The 22,971-nt window shown below is 39.8% G+C and overlaps 1 protein-coding gene across 1 annotated transcript; it reads left to right on the top strand.

The window, feature by feature from the left end:
- Window positions 1-1,034: 1,034 nt before the first annotated feature.
- LOC147632766 (uncharacterized) lies at window positions 1,035-3,241 on the top strand. Its single transcript, XM_086806918.1, has 6 exons — window positions 1,035-1,702; window positions 1,794-1,966; window positions 2,055-2,140; window positions 2,230-2,279; window positions 2,374-2,448; window positions 2,536-3,241. Exons 1-6 carry the CDS (start codon window positions 1,107-1,109, stop codon window positions 3,062-3,064), a joined length of 1,509 nt encoding a protein of 502 aa, XP_086663044.1. The 5' UTR covers window positions 1,035-1,106; the 3' UTR covers window positions 3,065-3,241.
- Window positions 3,242-22,971: the final 19,730 nt, after the last annotated feature.

Genomic DNA, 22,971 nt, shown 5'->3' with positions numbered 1-22,971 from the left:
CTTGAAGAATCTACCCCCTTCACTATCAGTGAAGGGGGTAGATCAACAAGGAGAAAAGACTCAAAGTCAAAGTCGGTGGACATTCATCGCACCATGAGAAGAAATCATTTCAAGAACCAGAGTAAAGTGCAACTTTTGTGGCAAGCGAGGCCACATAGAGAGAGATTATTGGACCAAGAAGACTCCAAACAACACTCAAGCAAAAATCATGATCCAAGAAGAGCCAAACAAAGAATTGGGGAAGGGCACATTCTCTTATGATTAAAAAATTTGTTCTTTTTATTTATTTAAATCTCACTCGTACATCTATGCACTGAAGAATTAAAAAATTGGGGAAGGGCACGTTCTCTTATGATTAAAAAATTTGTTCTTTTTATTTGTTTAAATCTCACTCGTATATCTATGCACTGAAGAATTGTTGTTGTATTAAAAATGATTAACTTAATCAAGGACTAACATTGGCCTCATGTTTTTTTTTCTTTTCGAAGGTACAGAAATTTTAGAAACACACACACCCAGCTTCCGTGAGGTGGAGGCGACCCCGCTGAGATGAGGGCTGGCGAACCCATCGTAGATGCTTATAAAATCAACCCGTCAAGGGTAGGTACCTAACGAGGCCCCCAAGACTTGAACTTGGGAGTAGAGACCAACGCTCTACCAGATGAGCTAGCACTCGTTGGTACATTGGCCTCATGTTGTGCAAGGATTGTGTCAGAGATGTCAACGATCGAAATTCTAATAGGTACACTTCTAATGCCATTCTTGTTTTGGTATGTTGACAAGTAATTGAAACCAATTTCTCTTATGTAGTTTCATAAAGTTGTCTTATTTCTACATATTAACATTAAAAATGAATCATCAACCTCTTAGTGCCCTTAGAATATAGATTAATTAACAAAGGCTTGTGAGATTTTAAAAAATATATAATACACATGATATCATTAACTAGGCTAACTAAATCATTGCTGACGTGAACATGCGCTTTCAAATTTGTAAGTTCTAAGCTTATCCTAAGAGTCAAGGCCACATTATGACCGTTGCGCATAAGATTAGAATTTAGGGGGTTCTGTTTTCTTTCAGTGACCGTTGGTGCTAGAATCGCAGCGATGGATGTGGAGGTTGGAAAGGCGGAGGGCAACGAAGGATCAGAAACTGAGGCTCCCTCATCGTCTGCAGAGGCAGAAGCAACAGCTTGTTGTGATGAAGAAATTGAAAGCGGCGATGGCAGGACTTGGATTTCTCAAGAAGAGGGTCTTTCTGCTGCAGAAGAAAACGAGGACCAGAGCCAAGCCATAGTCATAGCCACAGCTACAGCTAAAGCTACAGCCACAGACAAAGATGGTTGTGGACAGGAAACAGGGGCAAGCTCTAGGGATGGAGGGGAAGACGATTTCCCTGCTTTCATCACAGCGCGGGCTCTTGTTGCAGAGGATCTGCGGCGGAAGGATGTGTTTCTGAGCCCTGGATTTCGATCTGCGGCCGCCATGGCTGGATGGGACGATGAAGCGCTTCTGATAGCCACGCAGGAAGGCGATAACTGCCTGAATCTAGCAATGAAAGACGAAGAGAAAGCAGCAGAGGCAAGGTCTCCTGTTTTTGTCGAAGAATCGCCCCAGATGAACACTATTAGAGAGATTCGCGAGAGAAAGAGGGAAGAGAGAACGCCGCAGCAGGCCATCACGCCTTTGAGCGCGGGAAGAAGGTAAAAATCTCTGCAAATTTTTGAAGTTCAATTCTCTGTGTTCTGGCGGGAAAGGCCCGATCTGAGATTTTGTGAAGGAATTTTTGGCCAGGCATAGGAAGCCCAGGAGGCAAACAATACACGGATGCTCGCCAGAAGCTTTGCCGATTGGGGATCTAAGCTTGAAAGAGGAGTTCCAGAGGGGTTTAAGCCAACCTTCTGAAGGCGAAGAGGCAAAGGGTAATGGAAAAGAGGCGGTGAGAGAAGAGGCTTCGTCTGCGTCAGGTCGCCTATACTTTCTTCTCAGATTTAATCCGTTTGCTAAGCTTGATTAAGGGGGTTAATGTTAGGGAAATGGTGATGATGCGTGCAGGCGATGCAGCTGCATCATGCCAGTCTGAGGCTACGGAACAGAAGCCTGCCTGCTTGGAGCAGCTGAGAGAGGAGCTTTCATGCGCGGTAGGCTGAGTCTTTTGCTTCTTCTAGGCCATGTCTTAGTTTACCTTAGCTTTTACCCTAAGTTTCAATTTACCCTGATTTCTGCGCAGATCTGCTTGGACATCTGCTTCGAGCCATCCACAGCCTCATGTGGCCACAGGTAATGGCAAAGATGAACAGATATCAGTTAGCTTTGCCTACTGCGAAGTTTTAGAATCACTTGATTGAAATCGTTAGGGTTTCCTGTCTTGCAGTTTCTGTCGGGAATGTATGAAATCTGTGCTGCAGAAATGCGGCCTGCGCTGTCCCAAGTGCAGGCAGCAGCTCAAGTAAGATCCTGAAATAGCATGATATATTTCGCATTTAAGGCTTAGCGGTCCGCCATAGCTGAGAGAGATGGGCACGGGTGTGTGCAGAGGCGACAGTTGGAGAAGCTGCCCGGTGAACATAGTACTTTGGAACACGGTGCAGATTCTGTTTCCCGGCGAATTGGCGGCGAGGAGGGAGGCCGCAGCGGCTGCAGCGGCTGCAGCTGTAGCTGTAGCTGCCAAGGCGGACGAGCTGCCGGAAAACGACGGCGTACATACCTCCCAGAGATGGAGCGGGACGCGTGGCCCTGATGCATCGGCACCAGCCTGGCAGAACGCCAGGCCTCCGGCGGCAGGGCTGCGGAGGAGGGGCAGCAGCCGGAGGTTGGTGACGCAGCGGCGAGTGCCGGAGGAAACGGCGGTGGCAGGCCCGACGGATGGGCTGCGAGAGACAGCAGTTGTCGAGACGGCGCGGCAACGGCAGGTGCTGGCCGATGCCGCCTTTGCACGGCAGCTACAGCAACAGCTGATGAACAGAGGTAACGGCGGTAGCGGTCACGCCACCAGCCTGGCCAGCGCCGCCGCCAACCTCCGCGCAGTCGCTCACAGGGCCGTCCGGCATCGGGTTCGCCACTGACGTAAAATCTTCTGCCTCATTAATTAAGTGAGATTGCCTCATTAATTAAGTGAGATTTGCAGCACTCTTGATCGATATATTTTGTTGGATGGAGAAAAGAGTTTGAAATCTTCATATTCTGTTGTAGGATTCTTTATAAAATTGAAGAAACGAATCATCATGCAACAATGTTTCTGGTTGTTAACATTTTGGGAAATGTATTAACTTGTATAAAAAGTAAACCACGTATGGATTAAAAACTTGAGAACACAGTTATTACCTTGGCTCACGCTAATTTGGAGTAATTTTGCTAACACATATGGGTCCAAACCGTTTTTTTGCATTAATTAGTTTGGCAAGAGGGAGAATCTGATAGAATTTTTTGGAACCTTAGTATGTTGGTGGCTTAGTTTTTTTTATATGGTTTGGTTGTGACGCGTGGTAGTGGAGGGTCCAAAATATCTTGAAGAGAGGAAGACTTATGGCCACATGCGACCCTAAGAGAGGGGGAGAGAATGTGAAGAGCAGCATGGCATTTGAAAGAGGGAGAATCTGATAGAATTTTTTGGAACCTTAGTATTGGTGGCTTAGTTTTTTTAATATGGTTTGGTTGTGACGTGTGGTAGTGGAGGGTCCAAAATATCTTGAAGAGAGGGAGAATTATGGTATGGCCACATGCGACCCGAAGAGAGGGGGAGAGAATGTGAAGAGCATTGCATTTGACAGAGGGGGGGAGAGTGCGAAGATAGCTTGCTCCTTCGCACATGACATTTGAGAGAGAGGGAGAGAGCGCGAAGATCTTCGCACATGACATTTGAGAGAGAGGGAGAGAGCGCGAAGATAGCTTGCTCTGTTGCTTTCTCTCTCTCCTAGATTCCCTCTCTCTCTTCGAGTTTGCTGTTGATGAGGGAGAATGTTGCTAGTCCGTTGGTCCTTGAACTCTGCTTGCTCTCTTTGTCTATTGTTTTGAACTACGCTTCATCTTGCTGTGTTTGACTCTGTTGCGTGAGCGAGCGAGCTCGTTGGTCGCCACCTTAGTGCATGCTAAGGTGTTAATTTATTAATGCTGACTTCGAGTAGGCATTAATAAATTAATAGATGCACCGTCTGAATATGTGAATGAATACACACTATTTTATGAAAAGGAGCAAAATAGGACATGCCAAAACAATAACACTTCCATCAAAATTATTGGTACAAACACACTTGGTATGTTGAGATTTACTTTTGTCAATTTGCTACACCAATTAAGTGTGGGCTCTTCACATCCTAGAGGCTAGAAGTATGTAAAGGAATAACATGGGATGTCCATCATTTAAATACTCCCCGTAATGGGAGTAACTCATCATCATCATCATCTCTTCTTCTTCTTCTACATCTTATTTGGGAGTTGCTATGTGGAAGCTTCCATCTGCCCCATGTGGCAGCTCTCCGCTTATTGTCTTCTCTTCAACTTTTCTCTCCCCCCACGTGAGAGTACTAGAGAGTTTGAGAAATAGAGTTACAGAGAGTTTGGGAGTTTAGAGGGTTAGAGAGTGATAGGGTATGAGAGTTAGTTAGAGTTAGAGAGTTGGATATAGAGGGTTAGAGAGAGATAGAAAGCGAGTTAGAGAGAGTTAAAGGGAGTGAAAGGGAGAGGGAGCCTTTGTATTTGTTTTGTGCACGGCCACCCTTCGATTTCGAGGACGAAATTTTTGTAGGAGGGGGATGCTTTGTATTAATGAAGTAGATTTGGTATGCACATGCACATTGGGGATAGGGCCTAGGCACTTGGGCTTAGGGTCATTTACACATGTACTTTTAGGAGCCTTGGGCTATATTAGGCATAGGGCTTATGGATACTGTGCCCTTTTTACACTTTTATCATATAGTCATCTATGTCTTCTTAGAGCTCATGCCCAAGCTTCCATGGTGTCCTTCACCCATGTTTTGGACTTGATGTAAATGATGTCCCGTGTTCGCGACTCCCTTGGAGCTCATGCCCAAGCTTCCATGGTGACCTTCACGCATGTTTTGGACTCCATGTAAACGATGTCTTGTGTTCTCGGCTTTGGGTGAAGGTCACCATGGAAGCATGTCAGTCGAGGCTGAGACATCCGTCCGGCTCCTTCGTAAGCCGCCCGGCCACATGATAGAACTCCATAAGTACCTTTGACAGGCCACACTTAACCCTCTCCATCAGGGTTGCACATTAGCTGCATGGTTGGCCCCAACACCTCCATCATGTAAGGATAACCTCACAAGTTTGTATCCACGGGTGGTAGCACAATCTTATGCCTTTCCGTTTCATGCATTGGCGTTATTGCATGAACATTTTAAGTTTGTATACCCATAGTACTACTATTACTTACATGAGAATAACATGCTAATCTAGAGGTGAAGAAAAAATCTCCAAACAAGCGGTGGAGTAAGCGTCAAGGGTTGGGAGCAGTTCTAAAAAAAAGGTTTTTTTCAAGCCTTAAAATCAAAGACAATGCTTAGGATAAACTGAGATTAAAATCTTATGCCTTAAAATTAAAGGCATAAGATTGTGCTATCCATGGGTGGTAGCACAATCTTATGCCTTTCCGTTTCATGCATTGGCTTTATTGCACAGACATCTTAGGTTTGTATACTCATAGTACTACTATTACTTACATGAGAATAACATGCTGATCTAGAGGTGAAGAAAGATGGGTTTAAATCTCCAAACAAGCAGTGGACTAAGAGTCGTCAAGGGTTGGGAGCAGTTCTAAAAAAAAGGTTTTTTTCAAGCCTTAAAATTAAAGGCAATGCTTAGGATAAACTGTTAAATCTCCAAACAAGCATTGGACTAAGAGTCGTCAGGGGTTGGGAGCAGTTCTAAAAAAAAGGTTTTTTTCAAGCCTTAAAATTAAAGGCAATGCTTAGGATAAACTGGGATTTAGACTTGAAAATTACTAAAATGCTAGGATTTAAAACTAAAATGTACAAATTTTAACCCTTAAAATTAAAGGTAACATCGAGCTCCAATCGGGATGAATTACACTATAAACTATGTTATGTGCGAGCGCACTGGTTAGCAGAGGTAGGGTGGGCTCAAGGCATATAATACACCTCTTAAGTGAAACCCACTTCTCACTTGAAGCTCAAAATTCAAAGGTACATCAAGTTTGAGTCTATTAAAATCAAGGGGATGGTGGAGGTAGGTGGCACTCAAGGAGAAAATTTTGCACTTGAGAATTGAAATCCTCAAATTTTGAACTTGAGAATTGAAAATTTTCTCCAAAACACCTTGGCCTTAAGTGAAACCAAGCTCTTAAAAAAACCATCTAGAACTCAAATTTCATTATTTGTTTTCTTTTTTGAGGGGATTAAAGGTCAATAGTTGGTGGACGTAGGCCGCCCAATTTCTAGGTAGTGCTAGGTGGTTCAAACCATGCTAAAGAAAAATGCAAGTGTGGCCTAAAAACCTTAGTAGGAAATTTAGCATAGTAAGATCATGCGAATAAGTATATATGAATATCTAAAACAAAATAAATATATCTGCAAATATATATAATTATGATAGTGATATATGTGTGTATAAAAAAAATATTAGTGTCGATAGTTTAAGATATAAATATTAAAAGTTTGAAGTCACGTAATTTTAAAAAGGTGTAATATATAATACGATTATTCTAATGAAATCAATGTGTGAGTGTGTTTGTTGTGAGAGAGAGAGAGAGAGAGAGAGAGTAAAACCATGCTAAAGAAAAATGCAACTATGGGTGCCACAAAACTAGCCAAAAAGTCCAAGCGGGATGGTTCCACACTAAAATTAAGAAGGACATTAAAAAAATATGGGAGGGTAACGTCAAAGCTAAGAAAACTTAAAATTTATTGCTAGACGTTAAAAGAGAAGTAGGAAGAATAAGCACGCTCAGAAAAAGTATGCAAACATGCAAGACCTAGAAAGATTAGTTGATAAGGGTGACCAAAACTGCCAAGAAGTTCTATTAGGAAAAGGGTAGACTTGAAGAGGGAAGAAGAAGGTTAGGTTGATGTACTTCATGTTCCAAATATATAAAAGCACCTAGTTTTTGCAAATGTGGTTGTTAAGTAGGGTTTGCAAGTGAGGTTTAATCCTCATGGACGTTGTGTAAGTGAGGTTCAATCCTTGCAGATGTTGTGTAGAAGATTTCAATAACTAGTGCTACATGGTTATTTATATAGGGGAATAGAATTGGCAAATTACATTAGATATACACATCCCTAAAGTAAAAACTACAATGTTTGCACATGGTACACGCGAGATTGTAGACACACTGATGTGTTGAGTCTATTATACTGATGCCTAATAGAAGAGGGCTACAAAGATGTGTGCAAGAAGTTATCGTTGCATGCCCTAGCTTTGTATTGTGAGGATAAGAAATCTTTCTTGATGAGTTTCTGAAATCACTTCGAAGATTTTGGTTTGTGCTTGCTAGTTTTAATGACATTCCCCCATAATGCTGTATTGTCCACCAAATAATTGGTCGCACACTTGCTTTTATCCTTCTCTAATCATCAAGTTGACTAAGCCAAGTAAGTATTATACGAGCATCTTTCTTGCCATCAAAATTTTGAAAGGTAAAAGCTTTGCGGCTAATTTTATGTTCCTTCCTAGACTCTTGAGCTCTAAGAGTATCTTGTACTGTTCTCTGAATTGCTGAGAAATGTGGTGCGAAAGAGTACAAGGAAGAGGTAGAGAGTGAGAATGAGTAGCCAAGAAAGTGCAAAGCATAGCATGTAACCACATGAGCAAATGGATTTATCTCACATTGATATACAAGACCAAGGGTGTACCTTCTCATATAAAAGGGAGCCATTTCAAGCAACGATCATATCACTTGCACACATCTCAAGCCTCTTTATGAGTACAAGTCTTAATCTTGTAACCAAATTGTGCTTGAGTCTATTGCACTTACTCACATTAACATGAGTAAACTTAGATTAAATCAATCTTAAATTAATTCACTCTTATTACACTAGATTAAAGTAAGATTAGCATTTAATTAGGTAGTTATCTTATCTTTAGGAGAGCTCGAGGAGAGCTAGAGGGTCCTATTTCTCAACATGGTATCAAAGCTTAGGTCTAGCTCTCCTAGTTTAGCCTCAACTCATTAGAGCAAGAGATAGGGTTTCTTTGCTTCTTCTCTTATCTTTAAGATTAGGATCCTTTAAGAAAGCATTTGAATTTATATTTAGATAAAGGTTCATTAACTTTACTTAATCTCTCTTATCCACTTTCTTCTTGAGACCATTTTTTGTGAGCTTGCCATTAGCAAACAGAGTCGAGAGGAGGCATATTTACATCAACAAAAAGCTGCTACCAGTAAAATGCTCACAACAAGAGAAGGAGATCTACCAAATCAAGAAAGTGTAGAAGGCTAAGCAAAATTGACAATAGCAAGAAGATAGACCATACAAACATCTCTCAAGAGCATAGGCAGAACACACTAGAGTTGCTCTACAACAGTAGTAAGCATAGGCAGCAAACAGACACCGTGGACATCGCTGTGAAGGGAAGAGAGCAGAGGAGACGGTGATAACGAAAGGCCTGTGCGGGATGAAGAGGCAAAGAACGTTGATGCTTTCTGAAAGAAAACGGAAGGTGTCCATGGATCTGGCTCGGATGGCTCAAATCTAGGGCAGCTGGCGTCCGAAAAAGAAGACAAAAAGAAAAAGAAAAAAAACACCTACGGCCACAGCCACACATTTCTTTTTCTTTTCTTTTTTTAAAAAAAAAGAGAGAGTTAAAGTTATCTCTTGGTGTAAAAGAGCCATTCTTAAGGGCTTGTTCACATGGGCATGTCCTAAATTCGCATGGGATTCATCATCAACATAGGCACCATCAACGAGAATTTTAACTCATAATCATCATCAATTCTCACATGGGCTACATTAAATCCTTCCGCAAAACATGTGTAATAGTGTGTACTTTATTAAAGTCATCATTATCGATATGTTCTTCATCAAACAACCTCGGCATCGACAAAATCTTAACAAAAATTATCATGTTGTAAGTGGCCAAATGAGCACGCTAGTGTGTATGAAAAAGAAGCATACAATCCATGTGGAGACAGTCCTGGGGGACAAGCAAGAAGAGGAGGCACGTAGCTTGTCTTTGGACTTGCAGCCCATTCTACTGAGAATGCAAAACTTGCATCATTGAGTGCCATCACTATAGATAATGTTGAGTACTTGCTCATGCAGGATGTCCTTGAGGTATTGCATTTGAGGGAGGAAGAGCTCTACTGCCACCTTGTCCGGGAAAGACCAAAAAGATGAAAAAAAGCATGATGTAAGCAAAGAAGAAAACTCTAGCGACTCACTACCAAAGCCAATATTATAAAGGCCAAAAAATCATATGAAATGTCGTAACACTAGACCACCATAGAGTAGCCAAAGTAGCATCCTCAGAGAGTGAAAATCAACCCGACCATCTCTAAAAGTAACCTCTAATCTAGAGAGTAACCAAGCCAAAGAGTCTCTGACTTACCTAGCTAAGTTAGAAATGAGGGGGAGTGAAAATATATTATAAAACCTGACATCCAACCACCTTGAGTAGCCTAAAGATTTGGCACCAAGGAGGGGTATTGAGAAATGTGGTACCAAAAAGTACAAGGAAGAGGTAAGGTGTGAGAATGAGTAGCCAAGAAAGTGCAAACCATAGCATGCATCCACATAAGCAAAGGGATTTATCCTACATTGATGTACAAACCCAAGGGTTTACCTCCTCATATAAAAGGGGGCCATTTCAAGCAATGAAATCATATCACTTGCACACATCTCAAGCCTCTTTATGTGAGTACAAGTCTTAATATTGTAACTTAACTGTGCTTAAGTCTATTGCACTTACTCAATCAACATGAGTAAACTTATATTACATCCAACTTAGATTAAAGTAGGATTAACATTTAACTAGGTAGTTGTCTTATCTTTAGGAGAGCTCGATCCCTGTTTCTCAACATGAGTTGAGTCACCATCGGAGTCTGAAGATGCATCTCTAGTATGTCTATGGCTCTTCTTTGTAGGATAGTCTATCCTCTAGATCTATTCTCAACTAGAATCTGGTTTTAGAGTGATTGAATTTGCTCTTGAATTCTTGGGGGTAGAGGATTCATATGCACGTGTTGGTCACACTTTATGTGAAAAGGAGCATTATTCCTCATGTTTTCTCATGTAAAACTACCAAGTAGGCTTGGGATCTGCTTGATGTGTCTTACCAAACGCATAACGAGGTACGAGTGGCATACACAAGTTAGAGTTTGAGCATATGAATGGGATATTTAATGAATGATTTCCTGATAAGGATTAAAGATCTCAAGGGACAGCTTGCGTGCATTGATGAGGCCTATTTGGATAGTTCATTGGTGTCTACTATTCTTAAGCTTTATCGGATGAGGAATATTTTCATAAGAATTAAAGATCTCAGGGAGCAACTTGCGTGTATTGATGAGGCCTATTTGCACAGTACATCGGTGTCTACTGTTCTCACAATTTTATTGGATTGGTGTCTATTGTTCTCACAGCTTTATCGGATTCATACCAAGGTTTTACATCCACACTTCACCTAGGTAAACCCAATGTCCTAGTTGCACTACTCTTACAAGAACAAGAAGACCAATCTTGGAAAAACTAAACTAGTATGCATGTGGGAGATCAAGCATTCACTAGTCAAAGCCTTTCTCAAGATGGCTACAATCTTGGAAGACCAATCTTGGAAAAACTAAACTAGTATGTATGTGGGAGATCAAGCCTTTCTCAAGATGGCTACAATCTTGGCAAAACTAAACTAGTATGCATGTGGTAGTCAAAGCCTCTCTCAAGGTCGCTATACAACCAAAGGTAGAATAACTAGCCCAATCTTCTAGCAAGGATTTCGAGAAGGGAGGTGATAAGTCAAAGACTAAAGATAAATGCAACTATTGTTGAAAGCGACCAAAAAAAAGGGCTAGAGAAAAGGAGAAGAAAAAATAGTCAGGCAAGGTAGTGGTGGGGCTGATGCATCTTTCAACACCAATAAGTGCTAAAAAGGAGGAGTTAATGAAATATGTGCAGTATGATTGAGAATTCATTATGCACTAAAGTTATGACCCTTTTGTCTGCCATGATGTATTTTGATAGATCAACATGTCTAGTATTTTGATAGTAGTGCTAGCAAGCACATTACTTCTTAGTGTGCTTTGTTTTCCTCCTTTGAGTTTACTCCCAAAGAGGCATAATCACATGTGTGAATAACTCTTCATATCTAATGAAAGGAGTTAGTAAGCGTGTTTTGACTACTACAAATAGTGGGATAAAAACTCTCCAGAAGTCTTGTTTGTTTTAGGAATTAAAAAGATCTTGTTGTCAGTCTATCTACCCCACCATTGCTAAGTAGGCTTAGTGGTCATATTTATTGATGAGACACGTGTATAGTTCATGACCAGAGTGATGGAGCCATCACTATGGTATTATCCGTTACTCTATGCCATGGGCTTTACAGGTTAGATAAGTATGAGAGATTGACATATAATGCTTGTTATATTCTAATGTGATTCCGTCCAATGATATGGTTGATTGGTCGTTTTGGACCAAGTCATGGATTGGTCAACGTACATCTATGTTGACCATGGGTACTATATATACTAGTTTGGAAGCCTTAGTTCATCATCGAGCTTATTATGTTTAAGCACTCTTGTAAAAGTAAGACATCCTCAGTTCTCGAGAGTCTGTCTTCATCATCATCAAATCCCCTTACCCAAACCACACAAGCTGTTGTCCACTTGTTTTTGCAATTCAATGTTTTGTATTATGTTGATCTAGCTTTCTATATTGTGTATTCTTACATGCTCTAGGTTAATCTTGCTTTACTATTTAACAAAAAATTTAGAGAGATGATCCAACCTATAAATAATGCAGTCGCTTGTGCCTACCCTCCACCTTTTGGTAATGGGAACTTGGGTGGAATAAATGACACTCATCACTAGAAGTTCAAGATTAGGTTATTGATTCATATGATTTGTGGGAAATTGCAACAGGGGTTGATACAAATATGGGTCCTACTCTAGATCTAACAGATCCACTATAGACCATATTGCTGCTGCCAGATCCTTCTCTTGCTCGGCATGGAGGTGAAAGAATGTAGATATGCTATGTGTCATCATCGTCAGCATCACTGATTCTTGATGACCTTGATTCAGCATACTATCATAGCTTTTGAAGCATGGCAATCCTAAAGAACTAGTATGAGATGAAGAATCAGGCAATGAGTGACACGATGCTATGGCATGCCGGCTTTGGTCACTTAGTTTTTGGCAATTTATTACATCTTAAAAGGAAAGAGATGGTGTCATAGTTGCCAATGCTTGAGGCTTCCACCATCAAGCATGTATGTGAGGGTGTATTTTGTGCAAGATGCAACACGGGCATCTTTCCCAAAAGGTGGATTGTCAGGATTGTCTAGCATGCATAGTGATGTGTATGTGGTACTATGAGGACACCATTGATTGGGGGATATATCTACTTTGTGAATTTTATTCATGACTACTCCATGCACATGTGCATGTATCGACCAATGAGTGTCCAGTCCTAAGGGCACACTATAATGGTAATTGTGCTTTTTGTGGACTTTATGGTCATGAGGCTTCATAGTACTACACACGTGCTAATGCTTCTAGGCCTTAACAGTTGGCTTTACTGGCCCCATCACAGCCACGAGCCATAATGCTTGCAGTAACATCTCAACCCAATGCGGATCAAACGACACAACAACCCATTGCAAGCAGGATGTATAATGCATAAAATGTGTCTTTACCTCCACTAGTTTTGGGACCTCAACCTCCACCCCCGCCGAGGATCACACCTCTTAATCAAGTAAGCTTTGAGGAGCCTTTTGATTACCAAGAATATGAGGTTGATGTCTCGTTGATGTCAACCCCACATAGCTTCATCTTGACTATTATGTGGTGGATGTTAGAGGGGGAGTCAAGCCAATTTCCCAACTTGTTGTGCGATGGGTAGGGGCCGGGACATTAATGCCATAGCTAGAAGAATGCCTCTTCATCGTTACCATTGTTAAGTTCCCCATCGAGTTTTAGAATGCCCTTTGAAGTATCCTTATCTCAACCAAGTAGTGCCCTCAAACATGCCACTGGCTACTTGTAACCGTTGTGGCATAGATCATTATATTAAGGACTGCCCTAACAAGATTGTGGTGACAAGCCCACAAACAAGACCCATCATCACACCCCTAAACATGATTGGGGTAAGTAACTAAACTCAAAGGTAGATCCTAAAAAATCTAGATCACACACCATTGAATGCTATCACACTTGGCTATACAAGCCCAAAACCAACATGTTCTCGAGCAACGATCTATGGCCTCGATAGCAGAATCTAAGAAGAAGAAGAAAAATAGGAGAAAAAAATCGATTAAGAATGGGAAAATAAAGGAAACCAAAAAGATAAATCTTGGGATGCCTCAATAGTCATTCTTCATTAGGGACCTAGATGAGGACTCAGACTCCTTAGACGACACGAGGGCTGATTTTGAACAAGGTAGGGAAATACCCTCCAAAACCAAGATCACGGCGGGGAAGGAGACCCCACGAGAACATGCGAATCTTGAAACTTCCCACAACCCAATGTAACCTTCCCCAACAGAGTAAAACCACCTCTGAGCCACCGATGATGTAGGCCATGTGGTAGATGAATGTGTGAGCACTTTAGTCAAGGTCAAGGGCACTTGTAGTAGCCTTGGACACATAGAGAGAGAGAGTGTCAAGGACTATGAGTTTAGGGACTTGAGGCACTGGTCGCGGACTATCAAGTAAGAGGGAAACTTGGTATAGGGTCCACGTGTGCTAGGAGTATTCACTTGAGGGGAGGTGTTGAAATATACAAGTGAATAGGGTGTGTGCGGGAACAAGCCCTTGGCTAGAGGCTATAAAAGAGAATCTGTAAATGTGAGAGAACCTGTGAAAAGGTGAGAAGAATATACTGGGAGAGAATAAAGGGTAGCATGAGAAGATTTAGGAAGTGTGGAGATATTTTGGGAGAGGTGGAGAGAATCAAGCAAAAGAGGTGGAGTGAATCAAGGAGAAATTAGTGGGATTAGATGCTTGGATGTAAACTCTATAAATTGAGGCATTGGCCTAATGAGAACTTGCTGGTTTTTGATTATCCATGCCTACATTAAGCTATTAGTTAATTGCTCACTAATCATGTCTTTATTATCATCTAATCTTTTTGTTAATGATGTTGATTCTAGCATTTGATCCACCATAGCTCATCACATTGCTGTAATTTTAACAACCGGTACCTGCTTATGGAAAGGAAGCCATGAATGCACCTCTAATAAATATCCCCAAATCGTTAGACTTTATGGCCTTACAAACCAGCACAACCATAACAGCCGGATTCAGTGGAGATCCTGAATTGTTTTAAGTGATCAGAGCTCTCCTTGATGGGGAACTCAATGTCAGATTACCACCATTTGCTGACATGCATAAGGCACGTCCCCAATATACAATGGTGGAGACACCTCGAGTTCTGTACCCAAATCAGTAGTCCCAAAGGAAGAAGAAAATACCAAATCTATGGTGGTCAAAATTATACTCAACAAACTGGGACAATATTTTGAAGGTGATGAGTCTAATGCGGTATTACGGCCAAGGGCATCAAAACAATGGGTCCTAAATGGTGGTGTGGGAGTAAGCATAATCACCATGAAGTGCTAGGAGAAGATGGCCAAGCCACGTCTAGAAGTCTCGAACATCATTGTCAAGATGGCTGCTCTGATGGGACTGTTGCCAAACCTATTGGGATGCTACGAGATTTAAAGATCAAGGTTCTCAAACATTGAGTTAAACATACCTTCATTGTTATCAACTTTTCCAAACAACAAGAATCATATGAAATGATCTTAGGACGCCTGTTCTCATGAGAGAAGCAAAGATGGTACATGACTGGTCTAAGAACCATGTCTACCTCCAATTTGATGATTTCATCATTAGGGTTGATCTTGTGTGACTGGCCGCATATGTCCCATGGGTAGTGGAGGACTTTTTAAAAACGATTCAGACACCACTACTCATTCAGCTCCATTGCAATATTGCTATACTTGTAGAGAAGAGACTGAGGCAGGAAAGGATCCAGCCCACAATGATGCAGACAAACAAGCTATTGAGCCTGAAGATGATCTTAACTGGATACATATGATGGCTACAATCGATATCTGGGGAGCTAGAGGATCTACATGGGTTACAGTTGATGGTGAGGAGCTCCCTTAGGTCGTGCTCCTATGAATGATTTGTGCTCGACCTTTTGATACTGAGGGTATAGGTTATAGTGAACTTGAGTCCACATGAGATAACTCAAGCTCAAGCACCAATAGTGATGAGGGGACTGAAACAGAGACTGAAAGCGACACCAACTCCTTAGTCACCACACCACGAGAAAAACAGAGCCCACAACATCCAAAGAAATTGTAGGGAGTAGCTATGAATATAATACGGATTCCCAATATGAGGAAAGGGATGAAGTTTGTCAATATGCCAAGGAGCATCTCCAAAGATGGCAAAGACGTACACGCTATGCATTGAATCATCAAAAAATTTGCAAAGAAAGAACCACTACTGCCCAATGGCTCCAGTAGATGGGTGCAATTAAAGTTTATAGACAATTGGGGAGAGGAGTTACAAAAGGTCCAGTATTGTAGACCACTCCCAATCGATATAGCTAAGGTGGAAGTCTCTGATGAACCAAAACCAAGTTGCTCCGCTCTAGAAGGGAAAAAAATCGTGAACTCGCACAAAAGGAATGAGAGGCTAAGGCTGCAACTAAAGCAACTACAAAGAAAAGGAAAATGAGCCTGATTTATGCCCAGCACCTGTGCATTACAAGTCATACACCATAGGGGAATGCAAGTTAGTGTTTTATAATGCCAAATGTAACCCCACAAGTGAAAGTGGAGGAGTCTATGATGGGCCTGCACACAGAGGTCAAGGAATTAGACTTGGTTGAACTAGGAGAAGATCCTAAACTTGTCTACATAGTCAAAGACTTAAATAAGGCCGAGGAGGCTAAACTTGTAGCTCTCCTCAAGGAGTATAGGGATTTCTTTGAATGGACATACCATGATATGAAAGGATTTCCCATAGAAGTGGTACAACACACCATCCCCATGGTACCCAAAGTTAAACCAGTCCAACAACAACCCTATCCAATGAATCCCAAATATGCAAGCATTGTCAAGGAAGAGATCAATAAACTCATTGAGTGTAGATTCATCTATGAGACTGAACACTCAGAATGGGTCTCACCCATTGTGGTTGTGCCTAAGAAGAATGGAAAACTTAGAGTGTGTGTTGATCTCAAGAAAGTGAATGCTACCACACGAAGGGATCACTACCCCTTTCCATATTCAGAACATGTGCTCAAACGAGCTGCAGGCAAGGAGGCTTATAGCTTTTTGGATGGATACTCAGGCTATAATCAAATTTTGATCGCACCTGATGACCAAGCCAAAACAACCTTTGTTCACTGAGCATGGTGTATATGCTTATAGAGTTATGCCATTCAGTCACCATCCACGTTCCAAAGACTTATGAATATATCTTTTAAGGACTTCTTAAGAAAGTTTCTCAAAGCTTTCTTGGATGATTTGTGCATTTATTCGTCTTGAAAAAGCACCTAGAATGCCTAAAAAAGGTGTTGATTTTATCGCATATCCTTTAACCCTTACAAATGTCAGTTTTGGGTGAAATACGGAGTTGTTCTTAGGCATACAATGTCCAAAAATGGGATTTTCCACTGATGAGAGCAAAATCAAGGTCATCTTGGAATACCCCCACCAAAGGGAGTCCAGAGATTCATGGGACATGTTGGTTACTACTGTCAATTTATTCTTTTCAATGGAGAAATAGCTTGTCCTTTGTACAAGCTGTTGATTATATTTATATGGACTGAGGAGTGTCAACAAACTTATGATGCACTGAAGCAAGTCTTGGGGCCAGTGCTCCAATCTTGCAAACACCTAACTGGGATCTCATCTTTCATGTGCACATTGATGCCTTAACTTTGCAATTAGATGTGTCCTAGCATAGTCAAGGGAACACAAATTGGACTATCCTATTAGTTTTACAAGTCAGCAAACAACTAGATGAGGCTGAAATCAACTACACCAAGTGAAGGGTTAGCAATGGTTTATGCTATAAGAAATTTCAACATTACCTTCTTTGCTAACAAATTTATTTTTTATGTTGACCATTAAGCCTTGTTGTATCTAGTAAACAAACCATGTCTTCTCGTGTTTGATTTCATAGTAGTTGTGAGGCCTGGAAAGAAACATGTCATGGTGGATCTTCTATCTTGAGTTGATGACAAGTTACTAGATGCTACGCTATTCAAGGTTAGGCTATTCCAGAATGGAGTGAGAAAATCGTTAACTTTTTAGCTAATGGTTTCCCAAAAGGAAAGGAACTTAGGAAACATTTAGCAAGAAAGTTGCTAAAAGAGTGCACCTTACCAACTTATTGTCGGAACTCTTTATACAAGAGGTACAAATGACATACTAAGAAGCTGCCCCAAGAAGGATGAATATTTATAAGTCATCAAACAAGCACACCAAGGGGTAGTTGTGGTGGACACTTTGTAGGCAATGTTATAGCAAGAAAAAACTCCAATCAAGGTATTGGTGGCCCACACTCTTCAAAGATTGTACACTATTTGTCAAAGGATGTGACGAGTGCCAACGTTGGGCAAAGCCACAGAAGAAGGACATGATGCCATTGCATCTTGCTAGAGTCAACCAATCTTTTGAAAAATGGGCTCAGATTTCATTGGTCCTATTAGTCCTGCTGCACGTGGCACACAAGCACGTTTTTTCATTGTTGCCATAGATTATGTAACCAAATGGACTAAAGCAAGAGCTTTGCAAAAAGCTGATGCCATGGCGACTACTAAGTTTCTTTATGAGGACATCATTAAACACTTTGGATGTCCATTTGAGCTAGTGAGTGATCAAGGTAAGCATTTTATCAACAATGATGTAATAAAAAAGCTCACTAACGCATTCACGATCGCTTGTGTAAGTTAATGCCATATTACCCATAGGCAAATGGCTAAGTAGAGAGAGCACCAACAAGGTTCCTATTTCAATAGTGACAAAGACTATTGAAGCTTGACACACTGAGTGGGAGTCTAAGCTCATAGCAGTTTTATTGGCCTATCGCATATCATACAAAGTTGCAATTAATTGCATGCCTTTTAAGATGGTGTATTGACTTGAGGTAGTAATGCCTTGAGAGTTCATGATCCTTAGCTTAAGAGTAACTATAAAAGTAAAAAGCTTGATGGCAACAAATTGGCTGAACAACTCACTGGAGGAGGAGAGACAAATTGTAGTCCAAAACATGATGATAGAAAAGGATCGAAGAAAGAAGTGGTTTGATCGAAATATCAAGGACAAGGAGATCGAGGTAGGAGATCTTGTACTTATGTATGGGGTTCACAGTGAAAAGAAAAAACATAAATATACTGGAAAAGAACCATTTAGGGTTTGTGAAGGTACTATATGTGTTGAGACTCTAGACGGAGTTGAAAATGTTAGTTTACTTAATTATAGTAAGCTTAAAAAATACTATGGACCTCTTACCCCAAAGAATCCTTACGTGCTTCTCATGACAAGAAAGCTACGAAGGAAAGGGTTGCTCAAAAAAGGACCCAAGCCCAAGAGGAGGCAAAGGAAAGATGAGCCAAACTGCAACAACAATGAGAAGGAAATTTTAGACATGTTGCACAAGACATTGTGGTAGAGGTTGAAGGGGCACATAGTGCCTCTACGAACATCCATTCAATTTTCTAGCCCTTATGGTAAAGTGCTTTATAATGCATTACTTGATACGAGGGCTAGTTACAATCTAATTTCCTTAAATGCATGGAACTAGTTGGGAAAACCCCAACTCGAAGATATCTCCTTAAAGGTGAAAGGTATCCATGGTAGAAATACCAAGGTTCTTGGGATATTACAAACAGAGATATATTGTGATGGCAATTGGTGGGTGTAAGATTCCTCCCTAGCCCCTCAAGATGTCCAGTATCTTCCCCTGTAATCAATCCCCTCTTCAAAATAATAAAAGATCTTGTTTCTACCTATTTTGGCTTAGAGAGAGAAAATATTCTAGAGAGAGGTTATTCAGATTTTAGATATTTTTGGATGGAAATAAATTATAATCTGTTCAAAAGGCCTTATCCTAAGGGTCCATATTTTTTGAAAACTTTTGATTAAGGTTCTGAGGGGCCAATCAGATTAATCCAAATGTAGGGAGGAGATAAATTGAAGAAATAAAGAAAATCCCCCCAAAAATGAGTAAATACTCACATAAGATGAAGAGTGGACTAAGGACCAAAGGAAATACTAAAAAAATAAATTTTTGACACCTCAAAGTGGGGATTCCCCCTCATGAAGGAGGCGCCTATTTCACATGTGTGGTGGAGTTTTAAATTCTCAAATAATGAGATATTTCATCTCTCCTCTCTCGTAATTCAAGTCTAGTTTCAAAAAGTAAGCTAAACTGACCCAAAAATGGTCAAAAATTGACCAAACTGATCTGGAAAATTCTAGAATCAGTTTGCTTGGTTAGAGGCTCACTTTTTCCTATAAATAGAAGCCTCCCCCTTTGTAGAAGCTTAATAGTGTTTTATGCACTGTTACTCTACTCCTCTCCAGAGCCAAAAACATTGAATTCATTAATAATTCACTTGTTTTTTTATTATTTTCTCTACAAAGAATTGGTGGCCACTCTTGATCCAAGCAGAATGCACTGTTACTCTACTCCTCTCCAGAGCCAAAAACATTGAATTCATTAATAATTCACTTATTTTTTATTATTTCCTCTACAAAGAATTGGTGGCCACTCTTCATCTTGGGTTAAATTCTAAGTAGAATTAGAATGCAAAAATTAAAAAATGGTCAGCCATACAAAGGAGGTTATGGCAAAATTTTCTTAAATTTTATAGAAATAAGTCTTATCTTTATGTTATTCAAAAAGAGTAATCCCCTTCGTTTGTGTATTCTAAAAGTGTTATTTTCATTCTATGCATAGAAAGATGCATATTAGAAATATTTTTTTATTGTGAAAGTGTTATTTTCATTAAAATTAATTTCTATGCATAGAAAGATGCATATTGGATTTATTTTTTTATTATAAAAGTGTGATTTTCATTAGATTTAAATTCTATGCGCATAGAAAGATGCATATTGGATATTTTTTGTTATAAAAGTGTGATTTTCATTAGATTTAAATTCTATGCATAGAAAGATGCATATTGGATATTTTTTTATTATAAAAGTGTTATTTTCATCAAAATTGATTTTTATGCATAAAATGATGCATAAAAGAATTTTTATTATTATAAAAGTGTTACTTTCACCAATATTGATTTTTATGCATAAAATGATGCATAAAAGAATTTTTATTATTATAAAAGTGTTACTTTCTCCAAAAATGATTTTTATGCATAAAATGACGCATAAAAGAATTTTTTTTATTATAAGTGTTACTTTCACCAATATTGATTTTTATGCATAAAATGATGCATAAAAGAATTTTTGTTATTATAAAAGTATTACTTTCTCCAATATTGATTTTTAGGCATAAAATGATGTATAAAAGAATTTTTTTTTAAAAAAGTGTTACTTTCATCAAAATTGATTTTTATGCATAAAATGATGCATAAAAGAATTTTTTTATTATAAAAGTGTTACTTTCATCAAAATAGATTTTTATGCATAAATTGATGCATAAATGATTTTTATATCAAAATTAGAGTTCTCTTTAATTCTATGTTTAATTTCTATGAATAATTGATAAATGAATAAGTAAATACTCTGTGAGATTTTTTTTTAATCTTTTCATATTCACTCGGATAGTAATGAGAAAATTTAAAAAATCTATCGAAGTCGGAAATTCAGATAAATGATTAATTTATTCCTCATAAGAATTCGTGATTTGTTTAGAAATTAGTTAAGTGAATATTCAATGAATGAAAGTCAAAAAAATTAGTAATTGAAATATCAACCCTTTCGAGAAAGGTAGTTCAGGAAGAACCTTACCAGACTCGAACCCAGAATCAGACTTTGACCAAGACCAACCTCTTCGTCAGTTTCAAGGAAAGACAATGTGACCAGGTCAAGAAAATACACTCAAAAAAACCCACCGAATCTGAAACTAAGTTGAGACTCTTTGATTTTGATCTGAGGATCAAGGTTACAGAATTCGAGGAATTCTGTTTGGAATTTAAACCTGCAATAAAAAATTATTAGGATACGAATTTAAGATATACTCAATGTATTCAAAAGAAAATCAAAACTGAAAACTTGCATAGAAACCCTGTTTTCTTAAAGGATTGTCTTACGCCAGAATGCTGGAGGGAGCATTTGGTATATGTGTTTTTCTAAGGGAAGTTTGGTTGCAACAACTGGTGGGGAATGTTCAAAGGATGGTTCACGCGCGACAAAAACCTGCCCAGGTCTTGACCAGCCTTGGTATGGTGAAAAATGGTGTGCTTCTGGTACGATGGGCGAGGACCGACGAAGCGGTCCCTGAGTGAAGTGCCAGGACACCTAAGGAGGATCCTAGAGGGTTTTGACTAGGCGATGCATGGGCTCGCGGTGCTTAGGACACCCATGCATATGTCGTGGAAGATATTGTATGATGGACTAATGTTTATTGTAATCTGTTACTGGATCTTGTTGCTGACCAGCTAGTCTCAACGAAGAGTCTAGAGTGATACTATTTTTTGTGAGAAATAAGGATTGGATGGAAATTTTGAGCTATGACATTTGTAAACCAATAATTATTTGTCAATGGATTGTTTTATAAGTTAAAGTTTAAAGAGGAGTGTGTGCGTGTCTGTATTCTAAAGCAAAAGTTAAGAAAGGCATTCAATTATGGGTGGGTGAGTACTTGTTTGGTGCTACTAATTCCAGTGGTTGGGCAGTGGCTAACCCATGGGCCGGATGGGGTAAGGCTGGAATCAGTAGAGTTTTAATAATAAAATTGACATAGGAATACGCTTAGAACTCGAGTAGTTAAATAAAAGCCTGAAGACTTCTCTAATGAATAGATCAACGACTGTGGCTGATTCAATTAGGAAAAAAGCGTTGATTCCTTCAAGTTAAGTCTGTAATAGTTTCCCTTCTATCTGGTTTAATCAGATGAAGGTTAGTTCAGTATCTTGACCTCGTTATGAAAATTCATTAAGAAAATAAAAAAATGGTGGAATCGTCCCCGTTTTTCGGGCATGGGAAATTTTCCCAGTTTCGGTTTTCGGAATGACCACCAACTTAGTCTCATGCCCGGATATTCGAGGGAGAGGCCCCGAGTGGGAAAACCTGCCCCGCACAAGAGGGAGCTGCTTTCGCTGCTAGCACAATCGAGAATCTGGTGCGCGGAGAAGGGGGCAGTGGGATCTCACAGTTGGTATCATAGCCCTGTTGTAAATTTACGAAACAGCAGCAAAAACTGCCTAAAATTCTAAAGTAAATCTGCGAAAAAAATGTTTTCACTTCTTGCTAAGATTATGTTGAAATGAATTCATAAATTGAAAACTCATAAATTGAATTGGATTTTTAGATGGATACCCCAAAGTTATCTGGCATTCCTAGACTCTCCCAGAGTTAGGATATGTTAGCCTTTGCATTCGAGCATCTCATCAACTCTGCTACGACCCGAGTAAGCACAGAGTGAGACTCGCACGTCATTTTGAGGGTCTTTCCTTTCGGATCCTGTAGAGCGACGTCGGTATATGTGGTTCTCTAGAGATCGATGTATTAATATCAATACCAATCAGCATCAGAGACTCATGCAAAATATTTCCTTAGCCATGATTTTGATAAGGCTAGGGGTTGTTCAGTATGTACAACTCTTTAATCATTCACCCAGGAATTTTAGAATTTC

The sequence above is a fragment of the Cibotium barometz genome, chromosome 13 (genome assembly GCF_041138505.1).
Source record: "Cibotium barometz isolate CiBa-2024 chromosome 13, ASM4113850v1, whole genome shotgun sequence".
Taxonomy (NCBI): Eukaryota; Viridiplantae; Streptophyta; class Polypodiopsida; order Cyatheales; family Cibotiaceae; genus Cibotium; species Cibotium barometz.
The sequence above is the reverse complement of the archived record's forward strand: the minus strand, read 5'-3'. Positions and strand labels throughout refer to the sequence as shown.

Excerpts from the sequence above, each read along its gene's own strand:
- LOC147632766 (XM_086806918.1), top strand. The coding sequence starts at position 1,107 with ATGGATGTGGAGGTTGGAAAGGCGGAGGGCAACGAAGGATCAGAAACT. Across the intron at positions 1,703-1,793 it reads CCTTTGAGCGCGGGAAGAAG|GCATAGGAAGCCCAGGAGGC; the intron begins GTAAAAATCTCT and ends ATTTTTGGCCAG. Across the intron at positions 2,141-2,229 it reads GAGAGGAGCTTTCATGCGCG|ATCTGCTTGGACATCTGCTT; the intron begins GTAGGCTGAGTC and ends ATTTCTGCGCAG.